Source organism: Neopelma chrysocephalum, unplaced genomic scaffold (assembly GCF_003984885.1).
Source record: "Neopelma chrysocephalum unplaced genomic scaffold, ASM398488v2 Primary Assembly neopelma1_59, whole genome shotgun sequence".
NCBI lineage: Eukaryota > Metazoa > Chordata > Aves > Passeriformes > Pipridae > Neopelma > Neopelma chrysocephalum.
The window spans coordinates 22,474,723-22,494,499 of record NW_020897714.1 but is presented as its reverse complement, the minus strand read 5'-3'; the positions used below and the strand labels follow the sequence as shown (position 1 = coordinate 22,494,499).

The following is a 19,777-nucleotide window of genomic DNA, read 5'->3' as shown; positions in this document are numbered from 1 at the left end:
CAGTGGGATTTTTGTTTTGTTTCAGCGGGAAGCGATCCACAGTACTGCGAGGGGTCGTCCTTTGGTATAGTTCCTAATGGACAATGGATGACACAGTCCTTTGCAGACCAGATTCCAGAGTTCAATGCCGGTGTGACACAGGAAGAGGAGGGAAGCAGCGTGTAGGGGCTGTTCCTTCTCAGCTATGCATCCATGCTGCAGTTTTAATGCAGTGACCAAGATTGGTACCTCGGTTCTCCAACTGAAGCATTTTAATAGTATTTTATCTCCCCTAGTTATTTTATTATAGTCTAAAGTAAGTGTGTGGTAGGCTGAAATCAATGAACTAGATGATTTTAAGGAACTGTTCAAACTTTTTCCAAAAAAGTTAGCCCTTTTTTGTATATGAGTTTTATATTTAATGTATACCATTTCTTGCAGTTTTTGACAAATTGCTTTCTCATTTGTGAAGATTTCTTTTGGGCGTTAATTTTATTTCATGAATTGTAATGTAGTAGTAACAGCAGCAGTATACTTCTTACTGATGCCTCAATATTTGGATATCTCACAATCCTTGTATATCCAGAGGGGAAAATGGGAAGTGTACCCTTAACTTATGTGAAGCGATATTTTTAATCATGCACAGTTAAGGAAACTGTGCTTTTTAAGTCTGCCTTTTACCTTCTTAAAAAGTGCAGAAAGTTGCACTCTGCAGCTGTGAGTACTGAGTATTTTCTGGGTGGGAAGAGAGAGCTCTGTCTGTTTGGTGAGTGGACCATATTCAGGATTAAGGGAGTGAAGACATCCTCTCAAGTCACAACACTGGGGAGGAAAATTTGTGTCACACAGGACAGGGCCTAAATATTCTAGCTGAGCTGGCTTACGGTAAGATATCCCTACCACTCTATCTCTTTCCCTCTGAAATTCCAATGTAAGGAACTGGAATTCCTTGAAAAAAACCCCAAAACAAACAACAGTGGTGGTTCTTCAATTCTGTAGCATTCAAACACTGTTGTTTCTGTGTGATTAGTCTCTTCACATGACCTTCAGCAGTAGACAACAGAATTCGAACAGATTACATGTCAGGGAATTGAAAGGCTGCATTCTCTGTAAAAGTCACATACAGCTACATTGTTTACATCATGTACAATTAGCACAGGGTGAAAAGAGTTTGCAATTTAGCAGGTTTTAACATTCCATTCTCTTCAATCTGTAGAGGGTGGTCTTCTTATTCCTCTTACAAGCAAAAAATACTGAGTTAAATATAGGAGCAGCTGTTCCATGAATAAGAAGTTGGCTGTAGAAACTACAGCTCTCTTCTGAGGAACTTGCCTAAATTATATACATTTTTAACCAATATTAGTTACTGAGAAAGAAACGAGATTCCATCCTGGTGCCTAACCATCGTCTTCTTTCCCTCCTTTGTCATGTGAGGAAGAGATGAAGTAAAAGCAATAAGCTGATCAAAACACTACAGTTTTGATGATCTTATAATAGTTGGTGCTTCACATACTTGAAAAACAGATACAAACAGTATCTCCGCACTCCGCGTGGGCCAGAGAGTCCTGTAGGGCATGATTTATCCTTTCTTCACAGCCAGCAACGGTTGTCAGTTGTGTGTAACTAGTTAGTGTAGGTTCTAATGTTGCTATAACAGCTCTCACTGAGATCGCACACTGTCAACCTGTTATGAGGCAGGTATGATGTTTACAGTTTTTTCCCAAATTATGTGGCTTAATTCTGAGCGTCTTAAATCAAGAAAGTGTGCATTATGATTCTGATTGTGTTTATTAGCTTCAGCATAAAGCTATTCTGTATATTGTCAGAAAGGTATAGGACTTGTCTGTTATTTAAAGTGTACTGTATCATGTATTGCTGTTTACATGGGTGTTTTCCTGCAGGTGCTCAAAGTATCTTGCATCAGGGATTTGTTACAATTCAATTATTTTATTTTCAACAAAATTGGAACCATGGAATTAGCACTGCTGAGTATGTAGCACAGTAGGATTTAACTCCTGAAAGGCTATCCTCTTTGAGTGGAAGGGAAAGGTGTCTTCTTTAAAGGAGTCACTGGGTACAAAATCTGGTTAAGTCTACAATGACCATTTCACTAAATACTGCAATTCTATGTGTCCTCCCTCAGAACTGGTGCTCTTTTTGTTACAGTAATACAGAAGTTCTTTATCTGTCTTGAATCTATCCATGTTTCACAATAAAATCAGGAATTGTACTACAGTGTCTTGGAATGTGCTTTCACATGTTGCTAGCAAAGGTCTAATTGCACTACAGGATGTGTCATATGCAGAAACACCCCAAAACAGTCACCACTCAACACAACTCTACTCAGTAACATATGCCCAAGATCTCATTTCATGCTTTTCAATGTGGGCCAGACAACTAAAGACACCTTGTGTGTAATACTGCAGGTATCTGCTGGGTAGGTCTTTCTACCAGAAGACGTTGGAGTCTTATTTATAAAGACCTTACATTAAAGTACACTGTCTGCCACCGAGTTTTACCTCTGTAAATGTATAATGAAAATACTTCACTGTCAAGTAAACCTAGTTCCTCACCTTACATGTAAGTCAGGATAATCTGAACCGTGTAATGGTCACTCCAGCCTCCCTCTCAAGCCCTAAGCACACAAAAGTGATGGTCAGTTATTCATATATTTAACAAATACTTCATTTTCTAGAATCAGTTAATCATATTCCTCATATGCTGCGTGTCAAACTATTACATGCATCCAATACACTATGTTTTGCAGTATTTAAGTTGTTTCAGTATCAGCTATCAGGGCGAGTTAATTTGAACTTCCCTGAAGGGTCAGGAATAAACCAGTTTTCCCACAGATCAGTGTGGACACTGGGATAGTCCCAAGGTTTGTATCTCCCATTCCAGTGAAGTAACTTAGCTTCTTGAAGAAATTGCTCTGAGTAACGGGCATCAGGACTCCAACCTGCATGGGTAGATTAAAAAAAAAAAAAATTAAAAAATCCAGTTTTTAATAAAGGAAAACACTATAGAGTGAGTTAAATTCGGGTGATTTTTTTTCAGAAGTCTTATTAGTATGTTTTCATCAGATAGTTGTATGATAGAGTAGCTTTTTTTTTAGCTTGATGCCTCTAATGCTGCATCAGCAAAAAAATTTCAGCAAGTTTCTTCTCTCAACACTTTTATTATCCTGGCATAGCTGGGATTAAAACCAAAATCTATTCATTTTACCACACCAGCTAAGACATTATGTTTTTCCTAGGATAATTCACTCCCAGGTAAAAGTTAACTGCATCATCCAGAATGTTGACAACAAATGCTGCCCAGCCTCCCATATTCTTCCACTGCACCTAGAAAAAACTGATTTTTTTCAGATCTTTCACGTATTCTTTCATAGCTGATGGCAGTATAGGTTAGCTGGTCTTTAAACATGTAACTTTGCCCTTGGTATTTGGGTCTTTTTCCTTTTTTCATCCAATTCCATAACTACTACGTGTTTGGGTTTTTTGCAGGGATGCAAATATGTTGTTTGCTTGCCCTGTTAGGATACTTGCATCCGACTCCCACATTCTGCCCTGCCCTAAAGAAAGCAGGACTCATGAGCCTTGAGGGAAGTGGGGATTACGTGCTGTGGATCTGAGGCAAAAAGTAATGCCTGAGGTAAAGTAATGTAAGGTCCTTCATTGGGATCTTACAAACCGCTCACTTTAGTTCCAACTTGGAAACAGTGAGAAGTTAAACTTACCAAGATGCCTTATGTGCCACATAGGATTAATAGAGGAATACTTTCCATGAAATACAATCAGCATTGGAGAGGTTGCCACGCCTCCCCCAAGGGTGCTGCTGTAGAGGTTTTCCCTGCAAAAGGAAAAATAAAAGAGTATGTTCAAAACCTCAAAGAATTTTTAGCACAAAAGGCAGAAGATTAAAAAATAAGTATTCTGGTAAAATTGAAAATCATTTTGAACAGGCCAGTTTTCAGCAGACTCCTTCCTTATGCTGTTAAGTGATTGTATTTGTAACTCCAATTCCCACAGAGTAAATTGTTGCTACCAAGAAAAATTGGAGTCAGACCCACCATGAAGTCAGTTTCCTCTACACACAGCCTGTAGTCCTCAATAATGACAAAGTTAACTATAGAAAAGAAAGCTGTTAAAGGAATCAAACATAATTTAGCCTGGTTTCTTAAGAAAATGTACATATTTCCATGTTTTCCATTCCCTTTCTTTCCCTTTTCCCCTCCCGCAGCTTTTAGACCATAAATTAACCTCTGGTCGGATTTTGTCAAAGCCTAGTTAGCATAAATTAGAATATTAGTTTCCTATGAATTTTGTGCTAAATCCAGGGCTAGATCAAGCCTAATCATGGTAAGGGGAGGCATTAGGAGGTGGCAACCAGATGTCTGTCCACATGTGCTGATGGCCCTGCTGACCAGTTGGCACATGGGCAAAGCCACCCCACCTATGAGACACTGTGCCACCCACCTAGTCCAGTGGGGAGGAAACCTGGGAAGTACAGAGAGGTGCTGAAAGGCCACAGAACAAAAAAATCATAACCTCCCCTCAAAACTGAGTTTCAATTGATAAGCAATTTTTTTCACTGCCATTTCAAAATCCAGCTACAAGGAGCATGAATGTGTTACTAAGGCACAAAATCAACTTTATAGATCAAATTTGCAGTAATATGGAGTTCTCACTCTTAATATCTCTTTAAAATCACAGCAACAGCTTGTCAGGATATGTTACATAAGTAGAGTAAGAGAAAAATATTCGGCTTCTCAGTCAATTCACATACTTCTCATTTGTGTCCCTCATCTGTTCATTTCTAAAACTAACAAGTAATGGACACAGCCCAACAGCACAAACTACTCAGTGGCAGTTTAGCCTTACTAAATTGAAATTCAATCCTTTGCAGAGTCAAGTTTTCAAATACAAGTTAACAGGGAACTAATGTAAATAACGAATGGTGATTGTTTCACTGTGTTACGACTTATTCATGGACAATAACAAAAATATATCTTTCATGTCAAATTTCCTTCAACTAGAGAAAAAGAAGTCTTTTCTACTGGTATTAAAAAGAAAAAAAAAGATGGTGTCCAATTATAGTTTGGCTGATGCTACAATAGGAGAGTCCCCACACAAACAAGGAAAGATTCCTCCTTCTTTCAGCCAGCCTCAGGAAGGGAAGATCATTAAGTGGCTTGATCCCAAGTGAAGTTGGTCACCCAAAATGAGAACCACATGTTCTCAGTGTCCCTCAGGATTATGTGTGGTTTGTCATTAAACACAAGACTAAAATTCCAGCTGGTCATTTCCTGGTACAAAATTGGTCAGATTTAAACAGATGGAAACGCTGGAACAGGAGTTAAAAGAAAGACTGTCTGGAGTTGAAAAAAAACTTTTAAGAGTTTTTAAACAGAAAATAAAACTGTAAACCAAGTATGAAGAGTAAAGTGCAAAGCTAGATTTCTACACATACTCTACATTTCTTTGCATCCACTTTTCCAACTGCTTCGTAATCCGCTGATGTTTCCATTCAGTCATGTTAGCAACAATTACTCCAGGATTAAAGGAGCAGGTGCTGGGGCTGATGCCAAGATCCCTGATGGCTTGCTTTCTGTAGTCCAGGAATCCCATGTACGTGTTCTAAGATATAAAAAAGTATGTTTATCCCCTATGAATCTTTTTAAAGATGTGTACATTCATCTCTCTATCACTGAAAGGGAGACTAAACAGGCGCTCCCAAAGCTGAATTTCTAGATGGTGGTTATGTATAGTGATTTCCACATGACACAAGGCTGAAAGGCAGGATACTTCCAGATACTAAATTAGTTTTTCCACAGTATGGTACAGTGGAAGTTTGATAAGGCTCTTCCCTCACCACACCTTTGTTTTTCAGTAGCTCACACCAAATATGCAGCATCACACTTCTACAGCTGAAATACTAGAGGGATGCACTGACAATTCTGGGGAACTCAGCCCAGGAATTAGTCTTTAAATTGTTTTCCTAGGTTTCATTCCCAATGTGACTAATTCAAATATCATACAAATATCATACAGTCTGTCTTCATTAGATGTTCTATAAATGCTCACAATCTACTGATAGCAAAATACCAAACATAATTTAGTAGAATCCAAAGAACAAGACATATTTAAATTATTACAGGAAACAACTCTGCATAGCACTACAGAGTTACTCCAAAAAGTTCTTAATTACCGGTAAAACTATTACAAAAGTAAATACCTATATATATATATAACTTTCACTTTGGGGAACACCTATGAAATCATCTTACACTTATGGGTAAACAAATTCATTATTAGAATTCCAGAATGGCATCTTACCTGCATCCCTACACTTCTAATCATTTCATGTGTAGAAGGCAGATCACAATCATCTGAAAAAGCTGCAGCATGTCCAGGAGCCAACTTAGTATCGTAGAGTTCCTGGATGTCACCTGATTACAGAAAGGTCAAAAGCATAAAACAACACCTACTGCATTGCTACAGAGTTGACAGGATAACATCCATTCTCATATATGTTACTTATAAACACACTGGTTTTCAGGGATAGCCCAGATATTGATAAAGGCCGAATTTTGTAATATGGGACAATTCTCAAATTTCAGTCCTGCACCTGGATGTCTAAGGTCTATCTTTAAATATTATCACTGGTATTCAATACATTCATATTCTGGTTTGAATGTCCAAAATCACCTACAGCAGAAGCTGATTACACTGTTAAGAAGCCTGGTTACAAAATTCTATATTCACAGAGCTTGCCTTTGGAGAGGGAAAGCACAGGCAATTTTTCTGATCCTCTTCAAGTCCTACAAAGGTGCCACTTCAATCTCTTGCACAGGATCAGGTTTTTCCTGGTATTATTGCATTTATACCTCCTTGTAAGATACCTAGGTTCCCAGCAATGGCTAGTAGAAACATACCTGTCACTCCCGACTATCCCTGCTGGCTTCGCGGACCATCCAGCTCCTTTCTGGTGGAGGGAAATAATGTAATGCCTGGCACCTCACTCATCACCTGACTGGCAGGTACCCACGATGTGCCAGAACAGTTTCAGGGCAGGTGGGAAGCACAGCACTGCCACAGCAATCAAGAGAGCCTGCATCCAAATCCCTACAGCTACCAGCTCTGCTGCTGGGCATGGGTTGGTCACTGCTAAGGTGAATTATCTTGGAAGGCCATGTCCCAGTAGCCTGAGGTGAGCTCATTAAAAGACAAGTAACCAAAAACATTCCCCATACTGCCAACACTGGAACTAGTATTTCTGAAATAAACAGAGATTCTGTATTTGTCTGAACTCACCAGGTGGTTGGAAACTCACGTCCCACCAAAAATAGAATTTGAATTAGTAGGACACTTAATTGTTGAAGATCAGCATGCCTTGCTAAGTGTTTTCTCATGATTCTAAACAGCTGGTGCTTTTCTCTTGAGAAGTAAAAACAAGTAAAAAAAAAAAAATCAAAGCAAAGAATTCTGGGCTGACACCCCAAGTTCAGTATGTTTCATTCTTACCACTTTGCTGAAAGCAACGACCAACAAATAAATGATCCCAAAGTTCAGTCCCATTCTCTCCCTATCCCATGAGAAGTCTCATTCACTCCCATTGCAGACATCTGAGAGAACACAGTCTCAAATTACAGCTAAGACACAGGGAGTAGCTGCCTGGACAGGCTCTCTTCCTCCACCTCACTCCCACATGTCCATCTTTATTCCCTTCTTGTGGGCCCTATGATTGCGTGGCCAAAGGGTGAACAAGACAGGTTGGCCGAAACAAAGGGGAAAAAAAAGATTTAAAAAAAAAAAAAAAAAAAGAAGAGTTTGGTTTCTTCTTTTTTTACATTTTGTGCTGCTAGTCTTCTGCCAGGTCAACCAGCTGAATCAGATTCCTCTGCAGCTGCACAACTGCAGACACGACGTAACAGGAGCTGCCTGGGGGCAGGAGAGGCCACTTGGTCAGCAGCAGCCAACCATGAGCTGTAACGAGAAACTGCACCTTTATCCTGCAGCTCCACAAACACCATCAGCTGACATAAACTGACACCTCTAGTGAAAGAGAAAGCCCTATCTCCCCTCCTCCCCCAGCCACGCTGCCTTGACTGCTACCAGGGGGCTAATTAAGGCTGAAAGTAATCGCGTTTCTGGTAGGTGCAGGGTGGGGTGCAGGGGAAGTGGTGGGCTCAGCTTGAACTACTCATGAAACTGGAGTCTAAATGAAGACTTTCAGAACTTTTCGAAGAGTTAAATATTGCTGTTGCCCATTGATAACAGAACAACAAAAAGCAGAGAAATACCCATGTTGAAGAACTGTGATACGAAGTCTATTGCAAATTAAAATGAGAAAGGCAGAGTGGCTTAGTTGTCTTTTATAAAGCAACATTTAAGTGCAGATGTTCTGAAATCTGTCTCTCAAGAGACAAAATTGGAAAAGGTGTAGAAAAGCAGTGGAGAATTATACTTTTGTCATGTGTAAATTCAGTGGTCTTAATGTTCTTACAGCAAAGACTAATTTAGGGCAACAAGTTTATTGTAGTTATACTCAGTCTTTTCCAAAGAAAATTTTCATTGGAACATTCCTTTAACATTTAACAAGAACAGGTAAAATGATTTTGTTGCCCCTGTGGCCTGGCTAGGATAGAATTAATTTTCTTCATAGCAGCTCATATGGTGTTGAGGTTTAGATTTTTAGCACATTCATGTTCTGGCTTTTGCTGAGCAGTGGTTGCACAGCATCAAGGCCTTCCCTGTTTCTCATTCTGCCCCCCTCAGTGAGTAGGTTGGTGGGTGCACAAGAGGCCAGGAGGGAACACAACTGGGCAGATGATCTGAACTGCCCAAAGAGCTATTCCATGCCACACAATGCCATGCTCAGCAAGAAAAGGGGAAAGAGGGCATCTGGGGTGGGTAAGGAGAGATGAGGTGTAGGTAGCCAGCTTGTGCGTGGGAACTGTCTGGGCATGGATCTGCCCATCTAAGGGGTTTAGTTTTCTTCTCTTCTCTCTTATTCCACTTATCCTTTGCTTATTAAACAATTATTTGTTTGATTGTTTTATCTTGACCCTTTTATCTTCCTCCATCCCACTGGGGGTGGGGGGAAAGTGAGTGAGCAGCTGTGTGGTGCTTAGCTACCCACCAGGGTTAAAGCACAACACCCTGACTAAAAAGTGTTATAAAATAGCAAGAAAATGTGATTATACAGGGGAGAACAACAACTCTAAACAGAAAAAAAACCCTACTGGGAAACAGAACTTAAAAAAAACACTGTTGTTCCTCTGATTAGATTACTTTGTATGATAAGGAAAAAAATTTTTTTTCAGGATTGGAATATCTTCTAACTGTTCCCATTTGTTTAAGAACTCTGAGATCTTTGATCATGACTCTGCAAATTGCTTTGGATTCTGAGCTGAAGATGCTCAAATCATATTTTGAATGTTTGGAATTTTAATCCTCTTATTTGAGTAAATTCCTTTTGCTCTCAAGAACAGCAATTCTGGATAAGGAATTGGTAGCATGCGGGGGAATTCAAATACTAGCAGGAAATGCATGTCACATACTTAATAAATATTGCAGCACCTGAGTGAAATCCATTGCATCATTCAGGAATTGACCAGAATCAATTACAATGAAACCCACATACAATTTCGATCACAATTATTCAAAACATATGCAGATAAGTTCTTCTTCAGACTTTCATTAAGATAAATAGATTATTTGTAGTTCCCCTAAGTTCAGCACTCCTAGCAGCTGCCTTAGTTTCCATGGTATCTCATATTTCCAAATGACCATAAAAGCTGCAATAATTTTAATTTTAATTCTGCTAGAAACTGCTTTTTAGATGACAGCTTACCTTGAACAATAACATCATCATCCAAATATATTACTTTCTCATGTTTCTGGATAAGCAAAGGAAGATAAAATCGAACAAAGTTCAGCTATTAAACAGGAAAAAAAAAAGGTAAAGACTAAATGGTAAAGTTGTTTAATGTACTAGTCTCACACTTCTGTCTCTATTAACAATCAGTTTTAATATCTCTTAACTGAGCACTAGCCAGTGATCATTCCCCCCCCTCCAGCTTTACTAGTGTCCTGAATCCGTTGTTATTATTATCGTTATCATTATTATCAATCCATATTTATTTACCATGGCCCAAACCAAACAGCCCAAAACAGTCGCTTCTTTGCAGAATCACAGAATCCTTTAGCTTTCAGCTATTTTCAGCTCAAGGGATTTTCTGATCTAGGTGTGATCTGTTTAAATATGAACTTCAGTCCTAACTGAATCCCTGTACATTAGTACATCCACAAGACCTTTCAGCAAAGAATTCTAGAGACGTAGCACTCACTACATGAAAAGTGTGCAACATCTCTTGTTTGTGCTGACTGTCAGTCCAACTAATTTTATCTCATGGCCATTAGTTCTTACATGTGAAGAGAGTCAGCAACCATCCCCTATCCAGCCTTTCACACCACTCCATTCTCTAGACCGCTACTATTTTCATGCTAAAAGTCCACTATTTCCAGGCTGAACAGTTTTAACCCGCTGATTCCCACATGAAATCTTTTCCATATATTAGAAATATCAAAGGCTCAGAGCAGGCCAGTGTGAACAAATATTCTGGACAAACCCAAACATTTTCTGGTGGTGCTACATCTTTTTCAGTTAAGGGGACGAAGACTGCACATAATATTTAGGATGAGAGAAAACTGTGGATTAGCATTGTGGCAGACTGATGTTCTCTATTTTGATCCTTACTCTTTTCCTAATAATTTTTAACATCTGATTTGCCTTTTCTGACAGCCAGAAATTTAGATTAGTCATTGGACTCTGAATTAACCCTGGACATGAGCAGAATGCAGCCAACTCAAGTATCATGAAGGCACAGTGAACACTGTTACATCTCCCCTCTAATAAATAGTGTATATACTGTCAAAGATACAATACATTCAATTTACCAATTTTATGCCAACAAATAGTAAGGTCCCAGCAAGACAGACAAGTTGCAAGGAGCTTGTTATAGGGCATTTCTCCTTCTTAAGTCAGGGTATAGCATTTGGATCTGATTTGGCTTCTCTGACTTACACCCCCACATGTAATAGAACAGATCTTGGACATTTTAAAGCCTGTAATAGGTGTTAAAAAAACCCAAAAATTTGTTAAGTGGTGTTCATTTACTCACAGGCTGCAGTAGCTCAGGACGTGATGCATCTTGTCTGATTTTTCCTTTTAGTACCATAGGGTTGAATTCTACAACCTTAAATTTTATTTCTTTCAGTTTAGAATTTTCAATCCATTTTCTGTGATTAAAAAAGAAATGATAAAAGCAATATTGAGTGTGTGGCAAGTATTTCCAGTACAAAATTCACAGACTCTTAGGAGAATATGAGGGCTTGAAACCTCACTCATCTATTCTATCCCAACACAGAATCACTTATGTCTACAGCCGTTGCATACAGATATTTCTTTAAAACAAAACACAAAAAAATTCACACAAAAACCTCAACAAAACAAACACCCCACAGTACCATCAAAGCCAGACTCCACGTGTTGCCCAAATGACCCATCTTTCACCATCACTAGCAATAAGTGCTATTTTTCTAAGATTTCTTTGTATGATTAAAGATCATTGTTTCTTATCCTATTTACCATGCTTTTAAAGTAGACATTAGTTTTCTCCCTTTTACAGTTTTATGTCCTTCTAGATGACTGCCACATCACATCCTAATTATATTTTCTTCAGACTAAACTAATATTTTCATTATTTTGTCAGACTTCTTATCATCACTGCTTATTTCCTCCTCTGACCTCTCTTCTAAATCCTTCCTGAAGGCACCTAAAGCTAACCACACTTTTTTTGATGCCTTAATAATGTTTGCAAGATTGGAAAAAGTTTCCTCACATCTCCTCTGGTTATATATGTCGACATGCATAACCACTGATGCATGCCTTCTGTTTTTTGAATCAGTGTGGTCAGTTATCAGTCATAATTCTGCAGTTTTCCAAATGAATGCTACTGAACCTCCGCTTCACTCTGAGCCAATACAATCAGCTATTCCCACCAACATTACCTTGTCATTCCCTCTGCTGATTGTAATCATATTTTACAGTTAATTTTTCCAGTTCATCATGATTAATTTGTTTTCAGCTCTTGTCCTCAATAAATTTGCTGCTTCATGCCAACTGCAGATTCATAAAGAACATTCTTCACTCTATTATCTAGGTTGCTGATGAACTAGATGTGAAAAGCTCCCTGTGGGACCCCACTCATTACATTTTTTCAGTTTGACACAAATTGTGGCACACAGACCAGGGGTGAGACCTGCTAAGAAATCTGCTTTAGTTTTGCTTTACACCTTTCTCCCCTTAAACACGTTTGCAAATTTTAACACCGAAACATGCTTTCATTACAAGATTTTTGGGATTCTTTTTATAACCTTTCATTCATCCTCTTAGATGAAATTAGTTTTAAACAGTTCTGAAGCTTAAGACAGATGAGAAGTAAGAGCAGTGCCACAAAGTGGGATTGTGATGAGTAGGAATATGTATACTTACTAAAGACTCTTCTGCAGCCTATCTACAAAAAGCAGAGAAGGACAGGTCTGGGCATGGTCTGGCTATTTCACACCCTTTTACATCAGTCAGTGGCTTCCTACACATACAGAATCCTGGGGGCTACTACCAATAGCACTACTTAAATAAAAGGGAGAAACATTTCCCTGAAAGGTCCTGCAAAGTCTATCCCTGTGCTAGGGAGAACAACCACCTGGTCCTAACTTCAGTATGAAGCAAAGAAAGGCTGGTACATACCGAATATGTGGGATGGTTGTCTTCAGCCCAACTATGTAGAACAAAACACTGGCCTCTGTGTTGCTGTGGATGCTACTGATGGCTGCTACAGCTGCACCCATCCTGCCCGCAGCAGCGCAGATCACCACTGGGATTTCTTCTTCCATTTCCTCAGGACTCTCCAAATCGACTACAAGAAACAAATCCATTTTACATCAGACCTGGGTCCCAGGAATGAATAAATACCTTCATGAGCAGTGGAATCATTTCACCATCACCCCATTTCCTTACCACATTCTATACAAATCCCCATCTGGCAAGGCACACAGCATGAGCTGTCACTAGTTCAGAACTGCATGAGGTTTGACTGGACTGCTGGATGCCTCCAAACAGAATATATAAGAGAGTTCTCAGCATCTTTCTCAGCAGGGACACAATTCAGCCTGTCCTTCATGTAGCTGCTTATTCATATGAAACCTGAAGAGGTTTGAATACCTTTGAGACTTCTACTTCTCAGTTATATCTAGTACAAATTGAACAATAGGTTCCAAATTTATGAAAGGAAAGAAGTGAGTCAAAAAGAGTGCAATTGCATGACCTCCACTTCTTTGGGAAGTTGGCTTAAAAAGAACAGTGCAAAAGTTTGTGCCAGCAGGAAGTTGCTAATGATAAAAGGAAAAAACCCTCTAAATAATACTGAATCAGGTCACATTACTGATAAGGAAGATTTTTATCCCTAGCACTGATTAACTTACAGAACTTAAATATAAAAATTTATATTGGTTAAAACATAACCATTTAAGTCATAACAATTCCAACCAAAATATACTGAAAATAAATGGTTTATACCCAAAAAGAGTTTGTTTTCCTTGGGAACAGTGAATAAGCTATTTGTATTAACATTTAGTACTAGCTCAACCACATCAACACTAGCAGGTTTCTCTCACTATAAATATTCCAGCAAAAACTTCTGCTGTAAATGTCAAGATTTGATGGTCTATCTGAAATCAATAAGCAGGCCAAGAACATTCCCAAAGAGGAATCCCAAAGTCGTGATCGAAGTTTATTACCAGTTGACAACACCAATCTGTTCAGCACAAATAAGGATATGCTCCAGCTTCCATCTACATCAGTGACATCTGGATAAAAACGTGAATCAGAATGACAAGTCTTAGTCATTACTACCAATTTCTTTCTGTTTTACCCAAGTAATTCAGAAGCAAGAAATTTTGCATCTCAGACCATATGGAACGGTGTGAGTAGCTCAGCTGCTGCAGGACAAACAGGATTCAGTAAGATGGAAAGTGCTGTTCAAATCAAGACATAAGGAATGTAAAATGAAACAGAAGTGCAAGTCATTTACCTGTTTCATTTTTTAATGCCGATGGCACTTGGTGAACTTTGTTATACAGAATGGCACACACAGTTAAGACAAGAAGTAACAGTAAGATCTGGTTAACTGAAACAAAAGGGAGAATGTATTAACAACCAGTATAACAGTATAATATAATTCCCAATCATCTGTTTAAAAACAAAAAATCCAATTTGCAACCAGTACATATGATAACCTGTATCTGCTGTGTTTATCAAATTCTTCTTTCTCATATTATTTGATCAAGATAAAAATTTTATGTTAAAAATATAGCTCTTCCTTGTTACAGTAATTTCCAACTATCTCATTTTCATGGTGAATTTGGTCACTAAATCATAAGACTCACAATATATATGGGTTATCCCATACTAGGAAATTCACATGTTTCTGAATTTTACCAGGAGATTGGAACCTTTTTTCCTGCCTAATTTGTTGTCTGCTTATACTCACAGGACATCATGAGTTAATTATATTTGGCTAGCCCTTTCTTTTTCTAGTGCTTCTCTGATAAAACTTCATGCACAGGAGAATTTTTTTTTCTATTTCAGATCTTCAAGGTGTATTTGAGCAAAACTCCAAAAATTCTAGAAACACAAACCCAGCGTGCTATTGGAACCAGGAATGTTTCAAAATATTTGAAAATACATATTTTGACAGAGTAATTTTAATTAGTAAAATCAAAACAAGGCATGCAACAGCAAAGACCTGACTGTGTATTCTGATTTACAGTTCCTACAAATCTTGGACAAGATAAAGTCATTCAACACAAACCAACCACATGCAGGGACCAGAAGAGTTCACGGAATACAGTGGGGAAGGAATGCACTGCCATCATCAACAGTTACTTTGATGATTGGAATTCTTTGTTTCAGACAGCTTTGTTTCTTTTGCACTACCATAAAAGGTATTTAAGATGTACAAAAGAGCAAAGGGAGCAAGATTTTGAAGTGTTTTAATCAAAAGGGACAACTGGCCACAACTGGGCATGAGAATAAACTGAAATTGGTAAACATATGTCATCAAACCTGCACTAATTTAAACCGGCTGAGGAAAAAGCCCCCTGACTGCACAGAAATTTTGGGCGTATAATCGAAGGGAAACAACAGCCCATTTTCAGTCACTGACCCTGACAGTTGATGAGAACCCCAAATTTCTTGAGGGACACACCTCAATTTTGAGTATGAACAGCATTAATGTGCAGAGTTTATTAAAAAAACAGTCAAGTTCAGTTCTCTAGGCACAACCCACATGGAACCAGCAGCTACCTGCACTCTTGAAATTTCAGAATATCCAGTCTCATGCATGCAGTAATTTTAAATTAATGGAATTTATGGTTGTACTTATCCCACTTAGTTCACAGGAAAAGACTTTTTTGTATACTGAAAGTTAAGCATGATTTAGGAAAACTAGAACTATAAATTTATACGTAACTGTGACAACAATTGCATGAGAAATCGTATTTGACATTTCTGTGCTTTTTAAAAAATATATATTTCAAATGTTTTTAATCTCTCTTACTTTTCTTTAAAAGAGCCATTGTCGTGTTGGATGAGAACTTTGATCTGTGGTAAAATAAAACAAAAAACAATTAAAAGAGGAAAAAAAAAATAGAGAAAAATCATTAATGCCAGAAGTGAATACTAATTAGTTATTTCAGGGACAAGGTTTTGAATTATCGATTTTACTGCTGAACTGGTCAAAGTAAAACTGTATTTGATCTCTGTAAATACATTGCTTTTTTTGGAACAAATAACTAATATTTCATATTTTAATTTAAGAACTAGCAGGTTGTAAAAAGCATTTTAACAAATTCCATCTGATCGCCTACATCAGCAATAACTAATATTTTTAATACAGTTTAAAATAATGCGCAAAGAAGCATTAAATCACACACTGATGCAATTTATAAATACATTTATCTCTGATTTCACCTAAAACATAGTAACTGTCACAAATACTGATCTCTTGCTGGAGTATAATCACAAACATATGGGAATCTTATCTTGGAACAGTGTCTATCAGACTTGCAGAAAATTTCAGAGCAATAGTAAAAATATTTTCTAGGAGCAGTATCCTTCCACAAACAGTAAGGAGGGAGTATGTGTAATGTACCCTAAAACTGTACTTCTAAGCCAGGCCCAAGAGCAGTCATGACCTTATGCCCGAGAGGACAGAACATAAACCCTAAAATACAGGATTATGGGAAATACCACATTCATTTGAATTCTGAACCCAAACCTACTGTTTATGAAAAAAAAACCCAAACCACAAAACCAAGACAACAACAAACAACCAACAGTAAAAAACAGCACCAGAAGCCGAAGGGGAGGGAACAAGACAACTGTGTGCTCTAGCCTTTATACTGTGTAGCTGGATATAGGACAGAAAACAATTTTTCCAGTTACCACGCATACATAGGGACACATTACAGCATAGATAAGGATAAATGGGGATTTCTATGTCACATAAAAATGAAATTTAGTCCAGCTTCTTGAGAAGACAGACGGAACAGCAGGAATTCTTGAAATCTGAGTCACAAAACTGACCACCTCTCATTGGTTAATGCTCAAGTTCAGGCAGCATCCTAAATTAGTCTCTACTTTGACCAAAGACTTAAATGACAACAAAAATATGAAAAAAATCTAAGATGTGTCTTTGTTTGCAAACCACTTATGTAGTTAGGCCCCAAGAGAAGACTAGTTTGCAGTGAGAAAGGAGTTATTCTGGAAGTTTTTTCACATCTGCACTACTTATCTACATTCCAGCAGACCACTCTCTTCATGTGGCATTAATTTACACAGAGGAAATCAAGTTTATCTGTCGGAAAAAACACCACAGCTGAGAAAGCCCTTCTCTCACGCATTACACACAAGTATCATCTTCATATACATTTAAAAACTTTACTCATTTAGATAAGCAGAGAGGCAACAGAACCCCTACACTCTTGGAATAATTTTCTAACCCCATTTAGCTAATCGTAACCTTCCACTGATTTCATAGAGTTGATCACTGTCTTTGAATTAGTATTTGTAATAATTGTCACAAACAGTCCTAATGATCACTGCAAGAGGAAAGTTGCATAGCCACAGCTTCATAGTATCCTCAGAAATTGTTAAATCCACACAAACTGAACCATGTTTTAAACTTTAAAATCCAAACTCAGACAGACTCCCAAGCAAGTTTGAGTTCTAGGACTACAGCATTCCTATGCCTCAGTAACACCGATTGATTACCTGCCGAGTTTTAAGAAAAGAGAGGTACGTTTGCTCCCCTACAAATATTTACTCATTTTTCCTGCCTGTAGACATTATTTCCTGGAACCTGGCAGTCCCTAACTCAGCTGCCAAATCCTGTAACAAAACGAGGGGCTGCAGAAGGGAAAGCTCAGAAACAGTGACATTACTGCTCAGATATTTCCTGCTTAATTAGTCTTTTTACCTCTTCAAAGCAGTATTCGGGATTCCTCTCTCCTGAAGCGCTGAGGAGCTATTTACTTGGATCCTAGATAGCCCACAGCTGTGAGCACTCTTGCCAAAGCCTCCTTGACCACCATCCTCCTTTGAAGTCACCCGCACAAGGGCCTTACAGGGCACAGTAACAGTTTTACGATTCAATTCCTTTTTCAGACTCTTCAAAGTTTACTTTGGAGTTGTGCTGGTTTTCTTTTCTTTCTCTGCTGCTGAGGAATAGCACAGAGTCCAGACGCTGCACTGGAGGAATGAGAGCCCATAAACCACTTCCAGATGTGCAGAACGATGATGCAGCCCCAGATTTGGCAAACTTGCCTCAGAGCTTCAGCTAGCAGATTGCAAACAAATCCCATAAGACAAAAAGTCTTAAAGGGGTGGGGGAAAGAGAAGGAAGCAAACCCTTCCAGAATTTACTTCCAACAGTCTAGCTGCAAGTTAGATTTCTGTCATTATTTATGGTAAATGTGAACAGATAACTAGTGTGCAAGAGCCAAAATACAACATGCCAAAGTCAAACTGAAAGCCAAAGTTTTTCCAATGTCTGTTGGCAGAGTTCTTGCAAGTCAAAAGCTAAGGGAAACCCACAAAAATCAACTCTGAACATGCACTTTGACTTGAATAATCTCATTTCCAAATCTTTGAGCATTTAATCCACAGGTTTGGTTTAGATTCAAAAGGATCTTAGATGAAGGTTACCAGCACATGTTGATATCCTGCCTCCTAAGCTCTCCTGGAATGCTTTTGCTGTTTTATTTCTACAGCACTGCTTTTATTCAAATTCTCTCCCTCCCTTCTAGGAATGACCCTTCTATATGATAAAATGTTGTTTTGTCACAAGATTTTCATGAATACTGAAAGGAATAATAATAAACATCTTCAACACTAAACTATTGTTCATATTTTTAGCATGAGGCAGTGCAAAACTTACAAGGAGTACTCAGTGAAGGTTTTAAAAATCTTAAATGTTTTATATGAAGATTGCTCTTCCATTTGCAGGAACTGAAAATATGGGGTTTCAACTGTATGTCTCAAACATGCCCAAACTGTATTATCTGTGTCTGATTTTGTACAGAAATCCATCTTTTGCAGAGCTGCTTGAAGGAAAAACAAATGAAGAGTTAAACATACAGTTATGTGCTTTGTGCAGATGGCCACAACTATTAGTACTTTTTCTGTACTGTGGTATTTAAGCTGTATCAAGCTCATGTTTTTCAAAATCCACCTGTGTTTTTTCACCTCCCTTCCATTTCTATGTGAATCTGAACAGATCCAAGCAGCAGACAGCCACATGAGCCTGCAGAATTGGGACCAGATCCTTCACTTGACAGTAACCCCTGGATTACTGGCAACACAGTATTCGCAGAATCACAGTATCAATTAGGTTGGAAAAGACCTCTGAGATCATCGAGTCTAACCTACGAGCTAATACCACCGTGTTGACTAGACGATGGCACCAAGTGCCACCTCCAGGCTTTTCCTTCCTTCCTTCCTTCCCTTCCCCTCCAGGGACCATGACTGCAGCACCTCCCTGGGCAGCCCATTCCAACCTCTAGTTACCGCTTCTGTGAAGAAATTCTGCCTGATGTCCAGCCTAAACCTCCCCTGGCACAGTTTAAGACCACATGTGGTATTTTAGAGAATATTGACAGCGCTCAAATATACATCTCGGCATCGCAATTTACTATGTAGAGCTCGATAAGAAGAGGCTTTTTGTACCAGATACACCTTCTCTGGATTTCCCTCAGCCTCACACGTTTACATTCTCACATAACACCCTGCTCTCACAGGAAAGAGAGCAGCTTCTCTCCTGCAGAACGATACCTTCGAATTCACTCACATCACCCGCCGTCAACTGCAGAACCGAAACCTTGGTTTCTAATCTCAACCCTCAGAGCTTAAACAGTAACTCATTCCTTTTCTCACATGCACGCCTCGCAGGCAGCAGCATTACGTCGCCAGTCAAAAAAACCTGTGAGTCTGCTACACGTTTCTGGGGGCTCAGGGCACAGCCGGGCGCCCCGGGCTTGAAGAGCACACGCCAGACCAGCGGTGCCCCGGCTGCGCTTCCACAGGGCTCCCGCCAGAGCACGGCCGAGCCCGGCAGGTCCTCAGGGGCAGAGGGGCCGTGCTGACAGAGGGCTGCGGCGGAGGCGGCCGTGGG

General features: G+C 39.0%; 2 protein-coding genes across 12 annotated transcripts in view; one reads left to right on the top strand and one right to left on the bottom strand.

The window, feature by feature from the left end:
* The window catches only part of TDG (thymine DNA glycosylase), a 12,708-nt gene extending 10,499 nt beyond the window's left edge, over positions 1 to 2,209 (top strand). For 5 of the 6 annotated variants that reach the window (XM_027680454.1, XM_027680458.1, XM_027680456.1 and 2 more), the window contains exon 10: positions 26 to 2,209. In XM_027680454.1, coding sequence (XP_027536255.1) covers positions 26 to 165 — 140 coding nt within the window. In that variant the 3' untranslated portion in view covers positions 166 to 2,209. The remainder of the gene's footprint in view (positions 1 to 25) is intronic. The other variant, XM_027680453.1, reaches the window with a different exon arrangement.
* On the bottom strand, positions 1,911 to 19,770 carry GLT8D2 (glycosyltransferase 8 domain containing 2). 6 transcript variants are annotated; one of them, XM_027680460.1, is made up of 12 exons: positions 19,454 to 19,770; positions 18,545 to 18,707; positions 17,585 to 17,944; positions 15,665 to 15,708; positions 14,138 to 14,233; positions 12,796 to 12,964; positions 11,168 to 11,285; positions 9,838 to 9,922; positions 6,318 to 6,430; positions 5,452 to 5,618; positions 3,719 to 3,831; positions 1,911 to 2,938 (listed from the first exon to the last, which is right to left on the bottom strand). In XM_027680460.1, the coding sequence occupies exons 4-12, from the start codon at positions 15,681 to 15,683 to the stop codon at positions 2,766 to 2,768; spliced, it is 1,053 nt and encodes a 350-aa protein (XP_027536261.1). In that variant the 5' UTR covers positions 15,684 to 15,708; positions 17,585 to 17,944; positions 18,545 to 18,707; positions 19,454 to 19,770; the 3' UTR covers positions 1,911 to 2,765. The 6 variants fall into 6 exon arrangements, with proteins under 6 accessions (XP_027536261.1, XP_027536263.1, XP_027536260.1 ...); XM_027680462.1 differs by having other exon boundaries at positions 17,585 to 17,856; XM_027680459.1 differs by lacking the exon at positions 18,545 to 18,707.
* Positions 19,771 to 19,777: the final 7 nt, after the last annotated feature.

What these genes read in the sequence shown, in the direction of transcription:
- GLT8D2 (XM_027680460.1), bottom strand. An exon ending in TGGATGCAAAGAAATGTAGA is followed by an intron (nt 3,832 to 5,451) that starts GTATGTGTAGAA and finishes TTCCTTTTGCAG; the next exon opens with GGAAAACCTCTACAGCAGCA. An exon ending in GTGGCACATAAGGCATCTTG is followed by an intron (nt 2,939 to 3,718) that starts GTAAGTTTAACT and finishes CTACCCATGCAG; the next exon opens with GTTGGAGTCCTGATGCCCGT.